The sequence below is a fragment of the Syngnathus acus genome, chromosome 10 (assembly GCF_901709675.1).
Source record: "Syngnathus acus chromosome 10, fSynAcu1.2, whole genome shotgun sequence".
NCBI lineage: Eukaryota > Metazoa > Chordata > Actinopteri > Syngnathiformes > Syngnathidae > Syngnathus > Syngnathus acus.
Window position 1 is genome coordinate 4,163,359 of NC_051095.1, and position 12,884 is coordinate 4,176,242.

General features: G+C 44.5%; 2 protein-coding genes and 2 long non-coding RNA genes across 4 annotated transcripts; 1 reads left to right on the forward strand and 3 right to left on the reverse strand.

The window, feature by feature from the left end:
• Window positions 1–791: 791 nt before the first annotated feature.
• On the forward strand, window positions 792–2,790 carry LOC119129046. Its single transcript, XR_005099119.1, has 3 exons — window positions 792–911; window positions 1,686–1,779; window positions 1,846–2,790. It is a non-coding gene; the product is annotated as an uncharacterized LOC119129046 (long non-coding RNA).
• Window positions 905–1,745, reverse strand: LOC119129047. The gene is made up of 3 exons (XR_005099120.1): window positions 1,659–1,745; window positions 1,549–1,589; window positions 905–1,103 (listed from the first exon to the last, which is right to left on the reverse strand). It is a non-coding gene; the product is annotated as an uncharacterized LOC119129047 (long non-coding RNA).
• Window positions 2,791–3,048: 258 nt separating the features above from the next.
• Window positions 3,049–8,018, reverse strand: lgi2a (leucine-rich repeat LGI family, member 2a). The gene is made up of 8 exons (XM_037262041.1): window positions 7,757–8,018; window positions 7,525–7,596; window positions 6,413–6,484; window positions 6,274–6,345; window positions 6,089–6,160; window positions 5,854–6,020; window positions 5,259–5,423; window positions 3,049–5,115 (listed from the first exon to the last, which is right to left on the reverse strand). Exons 1-8 carry the CDS (start codon window positions 7,921–7,923, stop codon window positions 4,298–4,300), a joined length of 1,605 nt encoding a protein of 534 aa, XP_037117936.1. The 5' UTR covers window positions 7,924–8,018; the 3' UTR covers window positions 3,049–4,297.
• A 239-nt stretch (window positions 8,019–8,257) lies between these two features.
• sepsecs (Sep (O-phosphoserine) tRNA:Sec (selenocysteine) tRNA synthase) lies at window positions 8,258–12,701 on the reverse strand. Its single transcript, XM_037262380.1, has 11 exons — window positions 12,349–12,701; window positions 11,452–11,567; window positions 11,237–11,391; window positions 11,051–11,169; window positions 10,657–10,969; window positions 10,427–10,529; window positions 10,235–10,364; window positions 9,716–9,807; window positions 9,244–9,337; window positions 9,069–9,159; window positions 8,258–8,966 (listed from the first exon to the last, which is right to left on the reverse strand). The coding sequence occupies exons 2-11, from the start codon at window positions 11,563–11,565 to the stop codon at window positions 8,741–8,743; spliced, it is 1,437 nt and encodes a 478-aa protein (XP_037118275.1). The 5' UTR covers window positions 11,566–11,567; window positions 12,349–12,701; the 3' UTR covers window positions 8,258–8,740.
• Between the last annotated feature and the right edge of the window lie 183 nt (window positions 12,702–12,884).

A 12,884-nucleotide genomic window follows, 5' to 3' on the forward strand; every position in this document is an offset into this window, starting at 1 on the left:
TGAGCTTTGTAACCTTCGAGTGTAAATATAGTATGAAAAGGACAAGTGACATACTTGTTGGCTTGGAAACGAACGCGCGGGCTCAAATACAAGAATGACGTAACAAGTTGGCGAGTCCGCCACTGTGCTCTTCTTTTCTGGAAGCCGGTATCAGCCGGAATGCTCGATTTACTTTCTAGTTCTAGTTTTAACCTGATGGTTGAACTTCTGTCCGGTTTTCACACTTATTAACCAATATTTTGAAGCGGGTGGTCAATGTGTAATTTTTGTTTTGTTAATTTTTTTTTTACGATTTCGCACACGCACAGCATAGCCACTTTTTCTCTTGACGTCAGCAATCTTAGAACTGTTGTATTACGCCACATTTCAGCAAAGGGTGAAAATATACATTTATTATCCACATCATTACTGGGAACCCACAGGAACATTTGGAAAATGAACCCCCCCAAAGCCGATTTCCCTGATCAAAAAGACGCCATGGCTGAAAACATACACAAAGTCTATAATGTTGGTTTAAAGTGGCCAAAAATCGAGAACTGAAGACATTTTGTTTGGTTTTTACCAGGTTTAAAAAGACTTATTCAAATAAACTTTTGTTTGCCCACAATGTGGAGAATGAAGCTTTGTAAACTTGTCAGAAGTTATTTTCCTGGGAATTTAGCGGCACAACAAAAGTGATATAACTCATGATTGCTTTAGAAATAAATCGGTTGTACCGCATTGACGACGTGATGAAAGCAAAAGCTTGAAGCGCAAACGGAAGAGCAAGAGGGCGGGAGGGAGCAGGCGTATCCTCCCCCGCCAGGGGCGAGCTATTTAAAGTTCACTCGGAGAGTGCAGAGAACACAAGGACGCTTTCCACCGGTGGCTCGCAAGTTATCCCGCTCCCTCAACACTTCGCTTGGACTCAGGTGGGTTCTTTGGATTGTTTTGCAAAATCCAGTGTGAGGATTTTAGAAGCCTCTGTTGTGTTTTTTGGAAATTATCGAGACTCTTCAGCTCATCATGCTTGAAGGTGCTTATAGCTTAAGATGTTGCGAAACATGCGATGAGCGGGACATTGTTCGCGTCCGGAGAAAGAAAGTCCGAGCCTCAGCTGTCACCTGCAAGAAACAAATTCGTCATTAGGTTATTTGCGCTTATTAATAGTGAGAAAAGAGTAAATACCATTATTATGCATCGCAAGAAATGTCGCAATCGTTTCCCACAAGCCATTTTCCAACAAACATTGGATGGGTCGTTTTGTGGAAAACAGTCTTGAGCCACAGTTTTAATTAGGTCCGGTGGCGCCCCACATTGGCTCTTGGCCCGTTTCTGCAATGTGACCTCATTTGCTAATCTGAATTTGTAGTCCTGGCACTTCTTCGGTCGACGTCACACAAGCTTGAGACGATCCAGCTGCACGGGTTTGTAAAATGGAAAGAGGGCCATGGGGCGAATTACTAGCACTATAGGTTCAAAACACCATGACCAGCATAGTTATCATCTTTCGACATGGTAATGTGAGGTAAACGAAACCATGCAGAAAATGAAGGCTTAGCATCTTACCTGGCTGGTGATGTAACATGTCGATTTGCGAGTGTCGTCACCTGAAAGCGGATTCAAAATTGGTGAACTATTTCTTTTCAGCATTGCATTTTCGGACAGGCTGAATTTACCGGCTTGTTGTCTTTTATTTTCTGCAGTTTTGCATAATGGGTGTGAAGATGCTGCAGTGTTTCCCCTTCTACAAACACTGCAAAGAGCGCTGCAAAAGCAAAGGCTTCCCCTCAGTGATAGGTGAGACACGCATTTGACCATCCAGACGCAACATTTGGCTAAACTTGCCTCTGCTGTCATCCAAAGAGGAGAGGAACCTCCGCGTGGCCTCCAGCACGTCGTGCGGCAGCGACAGCCTCGCCCGGGGACCCCACGTTTATTTCTCCTCCAAAGCTAGGATGTCTTTTCGACACCAGCTGGACAGCAATGTCAACGCGGTGGATGCCACCAACTGAGCCGGCGACGCTGACGGACCCGTGCGTCCGCGCTTCACGACAACCGTGTCCCGACCGAGCGCCGTACGGTGGCAGTGACGGCTTTCACTCTTTACGACAAGCGGCGGTTTGGCAGTTAGTGAATAACATCTGAAAAAAAAAAAGAAGAGGCTTCCAGCTATTTCGTGCCACTCCCAGTTAATGTTTACTCAAAAACTAAACAAAAAACAAGGGCAGAATTACACCTTGTGTTTTGGAAACTTTGTGATGGCAAAGTGAGGGCAAAATACGAAGCGCTATTTCCATGCTAACGATTAGCATCGCTAACTGCGGGTTTAGAAGCAACGCATGTGGACAAATAACACGACAATTCTCACAGGCATATATTCTTTATCCTCTACAAAAAAATGAGTAACATTATAGCATATTCAAAGTCATGTTCTTCTTTGCTTGTGTCTACATGAGTATTATACAGTGCTGCCTCCTGGTGGTCAAAGCCGGAAGGCGCAGCACGCTGAATTAGCTTGCCGCTATAGACATTCTATTTATCGCGCCATTAGATGACTATAAAGTACAATATTTCAAAAAACAAACAGAAAAGCAAATTTTCTTTCGTTTTTTGCTTTTTTAATGCCTTACAAGCTATGGTCTTTTTTTTAACACCTGTGTATGGACCTCTTATAATGCCATACATGTTTTTTTTTTTTTTTTTAAAGATTTCCCTGCCTAACAAATGAGGCCAACGATATCCACATTCAATAAAAATGTATGATAATGCATCGCCATGGACATACAAAGATTGTATTTTGAAACTTCAGTATCTTTTGTGTTGCCTTTAAGTGTTGTGTGGATGTGTGTGATTATTTTTTGTTATTTGTGTGTGGCTATGGCCAACTTATTATTATAGCTATGATGGAGGAGGAAGAGCCCATCTTGCAATGTAGGCTTTTATTGTTACGTTGACATTCTGAACGGGTTGGATGGATGTTCATTCGCTTCACATATTTGTGTTCATGCTCTTACAAAATGCTCAAACATGATGACATCATTACATAAAGCTGTTGAGTTCTGTTTCGGATGGCCAGGCATGTTGAGTTTTTTTTTTTTTTTTAGGGGGTGGGGGATGAACGCGTCATTTGCAAATTAACATTCAGCTCATGGTCGAGCGATGCCTTGTTTGATCGGCAGGCTACGAAACCCAAATGCAACATTGGTAGCAGTTTAAAGGTTTGTGCTTCAAGACTTTCCCAGCAAAAGGGATGCGATGCTCGTTCACGTGTCGAGAAGGCAACGGACGGGACATTCGCGCACATGCTTCCAAACAAAAGCTTGGAGCTCAAATGTGGCCAGAAAAAGACAAATGGTCCTTTCTGTCCATTTTTAATCACACATCAACGTTTGAAGAAAATCTATTTAATTTATAAAGTCTGCGTGGGGGTTGTTAGAAATCTTCAAAACCTTCTAGAAATGAACGGCAAGAAAGCAGGAATTTACAGACTTGGAAGTTAGCGAGTTAAATAAATTTGATCAAAATTAAAAACACAAATATGTCATTGAAGTATAATTGAATATTTAGGCTATTCCTCGATCAAAAATGCAGAGTGCAGGGCGACTGAGTTGGGTGCACGACGCCTACATGCAAAGTGCATTCTGACGTCACATGCACAGACGACGTCCAGACTCGAGAACAAAAAGCGCAGGGAACGCAATGAATCCAGAAATTCAATATTCAAACTTTGCTGTTCTACATTCGAATCAAATTGACTGGTTCAAAAAATATTTTGTCATTTTTATGAAAGAAGGGCTAGGTGGATTTTTTTTCAACACCGTTCTGTTTTCAATTACGACGCATAGTAAAATCATATTGCGTAAGATTTTATCACGGAAGCGTGGAGTTTCCAATTTGGAGTAATTCTTTTTGTTCGGCAAATAAATCCAAATGTACTTGGAGCTAAATGCTACAAACGTAGCATTTTACCCCTTTTTTTTTTTTAAATTTTGGTGTACTGTAGGCCAAATACTAATACTTATACTTAATATTTGCACATGTACAAGTCAATAGGCTGTGGCATTATAGGTAAAATGCTACTTATGTAGCATTTATTAGCATGCTACTCATTTATCTCCAAGTACGTTTGAACAAATCTTTCTAGTATATTTGAACTAATTAGCGAATATGTTTGAACGTATTCGTGTTAGGTAATATAGCTAACGTCCTGGAAATATACTGAAAATTTTGTGAAAATTCCGCTAAATCCCGAAACGTCGCTCCTCAATCGCGGAAGACTTTGGGTAGTTTGAACATTGCAATATGGCCCAGTGACTCACGAGCTCAAGTCCACGATGACGTGCTCCCAGATCTGCGTGCTCCCCTTGAAGCTGGACGTAAAGACAAAGTCCCGTCGGTCCGTGGACACGGCGGTGAAGGATCGCGGCGCCTGGATGTAGACCTCCTTGAAGCGCTCAAACTCGCTCTGCTGCTCATCCCATTGGAGGATCTGTGAGAAGGTGTAGTCGCTTCCCAGGGCTAGATAGTGGCGCTCTTTGAAGGAGAAGGGCTGCAGGATCATGGCGCCTCGCGATGGTAGCGCCTGGACCTCCGAGAACTGCTTTGCGCCCCAGTGCAGGACTTTGGAGTCCCCGATGTAACGCGTGACGGCCAGGTAGAGCTCGTCCTTGATCCGGAAGTGCTTGACGGCCACCACGTCCTCCGTGTCGGGGATCTCGCCGTGGAGCGCAAACTTCCGGTTGGTGCGGCTCCATTGGTAGATGACGGGAACCTGCGAGCGGCTCGCCAATACCAAGTGCGCTTTCCCGTCCAAGTCCAAGAACTCGGCATCTGTGTCGCGGTACCACTCGTGAAGCGACTGGTAGGAATAAAAACCGCTGTCGTTCCACTTGTAGAGGGTGGACAGGCCCGCTTTGGAGCTGTCGGCAATCACGAAGAAGCGGTCGGAGCCGATCTGGAAAACCTCGATGTCGTTGGGTTTGGAGATCTTGGACACCTCGATGTCCTGGAATTTGGTGAAGGTGCTTTGGTCCTCGTCAAACTTGTAGATGTGCGAGCCGCCGAAGAGCTGAGCCACGATGACAAACACCTGGTCCTCGATCACCACCGACTTGCATCCCACGATGGACTGACCTGAAACAATTACAGAAAATGAAGAACCAATGCTGGACTCCAATTCACGGTACAAACCAAAGAATCTTCAGGCGTTGGCATTCCTGCGAATCCAGCAAAACCAGTGCTTGATCTTGTTCGTCACGCTGGACTGCCATGTTCACCTGTGATGTTATCGTAAGTCCTGAAGTTCATTTCGATGTGGTCCCACTGGAGGACCATGCAGCTCTCCACGCCGGGAGCGGCGACCGCCACAAAGACGTCGTTCTTGTAGCTGAACGTGTCGACGGACAACGACTCTGAGCTCATGCTTTGATGCAGGATGAAATCTGCCAAAGGGAATCGTCATCGTCAATGCTGAGTCATCATGCACCAACGCCTCGATCTGGTCGCGGGAGGCTCACTTGAGCTTTATCTCACTGCAGGCATTTTTGTGTTTCTGCTTTAAATCAGCCCTCAGTTTGGTTCCAAAGATCAGAGCTCGCTTGTGTTAGCGACGCTATAACACTCGACATTTGCGTTGTGCTAGCTCACGCCATAAAAACAAGAAACTGGTTCTTTGTCCAGTCACATTTAAAATTAGTCTCACGGGTCCAGCTAGCGTAATGTAAATATTTGTCCATCCTACTATTGCTTAATCAGAGCTAGCAAAGTTCGATTAGTAAAATGAATTGGTAGCAATGAAGACGCATCAAAACATTTAATGACGGATTCTATTTAAGTAAACTTTATCCTATGATCTAAATTTTTATTTCTCACCTGTCGAGATACACTCGTTTTGCAAGCTCATGTCGTTGAGGCGCTTGTCCTGGACGTCCTCCGGCCCGGCGCAGGGCACGTCGGACACGGTGGCGTTGGTGCTCCGCAACCACGTCATCAACCACTTGGCTTGGCAGTCGCACTGGAAGGCGTTGCCTCGCAGGTCCCTGCGGAAAGATGACCGCTGATGTTTGATGTCACCAAAGCGAAAATATCAAAATATTGACAAACTCACAGTTCGATGAGAGAGTCCAGCTCATTGAAGAGGTCCCGAGGCAGCGCCTTGATTTTGTTGTTGGCTAACGACCTGCGGCCACAAGACAGACGAACAACCAAACACAACAATCCATAAATCCTTCATTTCTGTCAACTCTTTGGTAAACAAATCCAGATAAACCAAATCTAAAGCGAGGAACATACAAGTGCGTGAGGTCCCGCAGTCCTCGGAAGGCATATTTGGAGACGGTCTCGATCTTGTTGCTCTCAATAAACCTGTTCAAGAACAACAACTTGCTCAGTTTATGCTTGCTAACCTGATTGAACCTTCACTTCCACTTACAGGTATTCCAGATGCGGAAGGCCAGAGAAGGCATCATCCCTTATTGTGGTAAGTGAGTTGGAATTGAGAAGCCTGTGAAATATGAAAGGACAAATTTCATTTGAAATGCATGTGCCGTGACGTTGAAGCTATCGTCACACTCTGTTAGCAGCACTTAGCTAGATTAATGACTAGCGGTGGCGAGCCAAAGTGCTTTCAATACTTGCCGAGGTGTTAAAAGCTTCTAAAAGCTTTTGAATAGTTTTTAATAGGCAATAAATCTGCCCGTGCCTTCCATGCACAAGCTACAAAACAACCTGGGCTACATACTAGAAGTTCACAAAATTCTCAGGATCCTGCTTTTGTTTTTTGCAGGCATGGGAACACATAGCCACTAGGTGGTGCTCAAGCACCTGCCCCATTACCCTGGATGAAAAAAAGTGTGTATTTTTAATTTTATTCTTTCTTTCTTTATTTATTTTTTAATTTATTCCATTAACCCAAAAACCTTTTCCAGGCTGTCATATTGAATATTTTTAGAATTGAATATTCTATCGATACTCCATCGAGTAATTGATAATCAGACAAAATGTTATTTGCGTTTAAGTGGATTAAAAATACATTTTGCCCTAATTACTGTTAACCACTTGTTTTGGTTTATTTGGTCTGGTTCAATGATTAAAAAACAACTAAACACCACTTGAATAATGTTTAGTTAAAAAACGTCTGAACGATTACTCAATTATTAAAATGCAAGGCATTTAATTTGTAGTTTTAGTTAATTTAATAGTTGTTAATTAATTTTGACAACTCTACCCCTTTCTAATTTATACATATAATTTTTTTTTTTTTTACATCTTACAGGTTAAAAGTGAGAAAAAAAATAAAGATTTATCTTGGTTTGAGGTGCCCCGGCACTCGTCGGGTTAGCACGCCTGCCTCAAAGTGCAGATGACGTCGGTTCAATTTGGGGTTCTGGCCTTTCTGTATGGAGTTTGCATGTTCTCCCTATGCCTGCTTGTTTTTTTCCCTCCTGTCAATTTTAGCAACGGATAGAATTTTCGAGGGTTTGAGCGCCTGCCTCCCAAAATGTTTGTGTGCGTGCCTGATATATGAAAATGAGAAGCTCTTACACCAGCTGGAGTGACGGCATGTGCGAGAACATTGCCTCTTTGACCTCTGAGAAAGTGCCATTGACAATACTCCTGCAAGCACAACATGAAAAAGTGTCAGCACGGAAATATATAACCTATTCTGTCATTTATGCAAATAAGTCTGCTCAAATGTTGATTTACTCGTTTTGCACTCGTGTTTTGCGACTGCGTCAACTAGCTGGCGCGGGCTCGGAGGACGACGAGTACTTACAAAGAAATGATGTCGCCGGGGCTCAACCTGGGGACGGAAGAGGAGCCGACGCAAATGATGGATTCCTTGGAACAGCTGCAAGTTGAAGGGCAGCGAGCAGGCTTCTTAGCCAGGCTGCTGCACAGGCACATGCAAAGGACGAGCCAAAATGTCCCTATCGGCGGCATCCTTGCTGCTGCTGTTGGACTGGCATGCGGGACTCGGAACGGAATCAAGCAGGCGCGTTTCCACCCTGCACCACGCGACGCAGTTGCGGACCGCAGCGAATCAGCGGCAGCCCCCCGTACATCCCCGCCCCCCCCCACCACCGCGCACTTTCATTATTTATTAAATCAATTCTCGTCTTGCTTAAACAAGCAATCACCGCAATACTGACCACTTCACAACTTAAGGTGCGTTTTAAGGGACACCTTTTGTTTTTCCTGCAGTAGCCAGAAAGCCTCCCCTACTTCCACCTCACAATAAATAAATAAATAAATAAATAAACGCCCCAAAAAGATTGATTTCAAATTTGCAAGACATTTATTTTCACTTTATGTAGAATTTGATGTTATAGATCAAGGGTTTTCAACTGGTTTTGTCCAAGGGACCACCATCATAACCAAGAAGCAACTCGGGGACCATTGCTTTGGCGGAATAATATTTTCTTTTGGACCGAAGGAGGATAGGCTATTTATTTGCATCTGTATGTCCATTTTGGGAAGGTCAGCTACATCTGACATAGTTTGGATGGGTAAATGATTCACAAAATTAGCTGGAAAATAAATCAAGTCTAAATAATAAATCAATTTTTATTTTTAAAAATGTTACAATTATTTTCCGTTTCCAATTTCGTGGACCACCTGCAATACCGCCACAGACCACTAGAGGACCGCGGACCACTGGGTGACAATCCCTGTGTTATAGATGAAGGTGTCACACCATTTTACCATGATTTTACAGCATAAAAAATATAAATAGAGCTAAATTTGCCGATCTTTGGATTTAATTTGGAGATGGCAGCGGAGAACTATTTTGAAGCGAATTTGCCTCTTTGCGCAGGGTCTTGAGGCACTTGTCCAGCCTTTTGACGCAGAGCGCCACATCGTCGCGGGTGATGCCCACGGCGGCCGCCGCGTTGAGGTACGGGCACGGGTAGGACTCGGAGTGCGACATGAACCCTCGAAAGGTGTGCCCGCCGATGCTCTGCTCCTTGCCGAGCGGTACCACCCTGTAAACAGACAAGCTAACGATGACACGAGTGATTTTGATTTTTATTTCTGCCGCTTTTTGGTTCATTTGCCGCCTCTGGATTGAAGATGCAAGTACATACCTGGCTCCTGAAACTTGGCGCGTGAACAGCATGGCGCCCAGCTGAGTCGGCGCCTGGTCGCAGCCGGCCCGCAGCCCGTCCAGCGACATGGCTACCACCCCGAGGGAACAAAGTCACAAAGTGAACAGCACGGGAAATGCAGCTGAAGGGTCAGCACCTCAGGTGGGGTGCTCACCGAGTGAAATGGGGTTATGGGGGGTGTGAAGCAATCGTTCCCCGTGCGCCGAAGCCAGCTTCTTCAGTTCCTCGGCCAGGAGCGCGTAGATCTCCTGCGAGGAACCACATACAGGACTCGTGGAGCACGCCTAGCATAAAACTGGACGCAACTAGAAATAGCTCTTCTATCTTTTCTATCCCTTTGTTGCTTATCAAGCGATTCTTCCAGTGAGCAACTCTTTGAAAAATCGAGCACAGCAAATTTTTGAGAGCCTCTCCTCACAGGGGAGAGGCTATCAAAACCAGGACGGGAGTCCGCCTCATTGTTTATGCACAATGCGGGGCAAGAGGCAGCATTAGTGAGTCTTGATGGCATCGGGTCACCGGAGGGAAATTTCCTCTTTATGATCCATCGATCACACTTTTGAGATTTAGTTTCATAGTTCATAAGCAGAAACCGTGTCGTCGCTCCCCCCCCACCCCCATCTTACCTTCCTGTCTGCTAAGAGCTTCTTATAGCCGCTGCTTCCCAGAGTGAGGAGCGTGATGAGGAGGTCCAGAGAAGGAGAGGCAGATGCTCGGCCTGGACAAACAGGACGTTTAAATACAAACAAACTTGATGTAAATGACATGGCATCATTAAAGACAATTAAACAAGTTGTTTTTCACTTGGCCACTGGGGGCGGTGTAGAACAGACAAATGGATGTGTTGCTCACTTAGGTGTTATATATCCCACTGGATTTCAGCCTCTTATTGCATAGATTAGTCCTCCCAAGAACTCAAGTGGGATTCATAATAAAACCTCCTATGCTTGTCAGTACGGCACTAATATTAGTTGTTCCATGCAGGCAAAGCAACACAGATGCTAGTTATGGTAGCATTAAACTATAGTGGGCCTTTCTTCGGGCAGTTTATTTTTTTCAAACAGTCACTAGATGTGTTAACATAAGAAAACAAAACAAACAACAAAAAATGCACACCTAGTTGTGCGCCAATGAGCTCACTCCACCTGGGTAAGTCTTGCTAATCTCCTGTACGAAGGCTTCGTCAAAGCCGGCGATCACGGCGCCCCCAACCGGGACCATGAAGTTCTTGTCCAAACTTTGGACAAAGGCGTCGATTCGTCCAACACGAGCCCCCTGGTGGATAAAAAAAAAAAATTAAATACGAATCTGCAGGTGACAGGTAATCTCCTGCATACCTGTTGGATGAGGTGCATGCATTTGGATGATTGGACGCCATACGCGTTGTTGACAATGTGGGGGATGTCATATTTTGAGCACAGGGTGGCCAGCTCCTCCAGCCTGTCAACAGTCACAAAGATGGAACACTAGAGAACATCCCAAACTCCAAATGTTGTTGCATTCGCATCATAAAATGATAAAGATGTTTTTTTATTCTATTGAAGATTCAGTAACGTGCTCAGCTTACCTGTCAGGCACTCGCGGCGCAAAGCACGACGTCGTGGAATGAACGCACAAGACGGTTTCGGCTCCCAGCTCGCAGATTTGCCGTTCCACCGCGTCAACGTCCGTCCGCAACTCGTCACCCTCGAGCACGTTCTCCACCACGACGGGCACGAAGCCTGCTGTGATCATGGCCTTGAAGCAGGACTTCTGGTCGATGCGCGGCCAGATGATGTAGCGGGCTTTCGGTCGCCGTTGGCGCAGGGTCAGAAAGCAAAGAGTCAGGCTCATGCCGGTTGCCATGGGAACCACGAAGCAGCTCTTTACGCTCCTTACGCCTGTCGGACAAAAGACGAGCAGTCGGTAAGACAAGTTCAAACAGGTTATTTTAAATGCTGCGTCCGCTGAGCGTCACACACCTGCCATCTTTAAAATGTCCAGCACGAGCAAGTTGGTTAGTTTATTGAGCAGACTGGAGCCGGCAGCTTTTGGCTGAACGGCTGCGATGTCACCTGATCGACCGATGCCATGGATCAACCTGCACGTTCAAAAACGAAGAAGAAGGTTTGCGAATTGCATTCACTGAGTCCGAGAGTAGACGGCACCTGTAATGTCGTCTGGCCACCATGTTGGATGCCACACGGCCTTCCCGCTCGCCCACGCCGCAGTTGCCCAGGAAGTTGTTACTGTCCATGACGGCCAGTTCGTTCAAGAAGAGCTCAACGGTGGCCTCGCTCCAGCCTTCCTCGGGACACTTCCCCTGCAAACAAACAAAAGGCGTGAGACAAAGCGAAGCGAGGATCGTACACATTGATTTTACCTTCTCCAGCAGTTGCCTGACGAGCTGCTCATGGCCGCGGCGAGCTTCACTCGCTTGTCGGACGTACGACGCCGACACCATCTTCTCGCTCAGTGTGAAGTTTTCACTGTTCATGGCTATTCAATGCACATTACGTGTTAACATCAAATAATACATGACCGAGCCCTGCCATACAAAAAATGGACACCCCCAAGGAGTTTGTAATTGCATTGCCACAAGATGGCGGCAGAGGATCATGACGAATCAACACAGTGCTTCGAATACACTGGCTCTCAAATTCTTACAATCAGCTCCCCAAAAAAATTTGTATTATTAAAATAGTCAACCATAGCGATGTTTTATTCCCCAAAACTATAGAAAAGACACAATTTCTGTTTGATGTTTTTTAACTTGATGCAGTCTGCAACAATACAACGAGGTTTCAGTTTTTCCGACAACAAAAACAAAAGTAAAAAAAGTGTACTTGAAAAATGAATATATAAAGTTAAATAAGAAATGCACTTAAATGTTTAAAAACAATTATTTTATTTTTACTTTCACTTTAACAGTGCACAAGATGCATTCAAAGACCACCAATAAAACAGGACATCTTAAAAAGACACGAAAATAAAAAACATAGGCGACAAAGAAAGCTGCCACGTCCGTCACAAATACAACAGCTCTCACTTTTCAATGACAAATTAAACTCTCAGATGGTGCAACAATAGTTGTGCTGGTTAACTCGTGCTTCCTGTCCTGTCACGTAGCATATGTATGCATTTACGTGACGACCCTTTGGCTAAATCAACATTTTACATGTTTGGAAACGTACAACCTATCCAACAACACCCTTTGCATAAATCACAGAAAATTAACGCGTAACCTTCTATTAAATGTGAATATAAAAAAGTTGCTCACCTTTATGAGGTCCGGCCCTATCAAACGCGGAAGTGGCTGATCATATGACGCGTGGTCAGGTGACTAATTTTTGTCACCCCTTAAAGGGCCACAGTACAATTTGACGTCATTCGATATTTTATGGCAAGATTGATTACAATTGAATAAAAAGATCATTTGAACTTATTTCTATCTTATCACACAATTTTTGTATTTGATGTATAGGATATGAACTTAATAAAGCCACGTCAATCTTTTAAATCACAATTTATTTATTTATACAATAGTGTATTTAAATCCTAAAAGATCAGCAGGACACACATCGATGACAAAATGACAAAATTGTTTTGCGGTCTTTCAGGTTGCTTGGTTGAAATAGGGGCGAGAAAGAGGGCAAGTTGTTGGCATAGCAGGTTTTCGAAAAGAACAGCTATGCCAACATCTTGCCTTCCTTCCTGGACCCATTTCTCTCTGTTTCCAATATTTGAGATGGTAGTGGTCGATTTGCTCCAAGAGAGGCTGTACAAACACATATTATTTTATTTCCAAAAATTAAA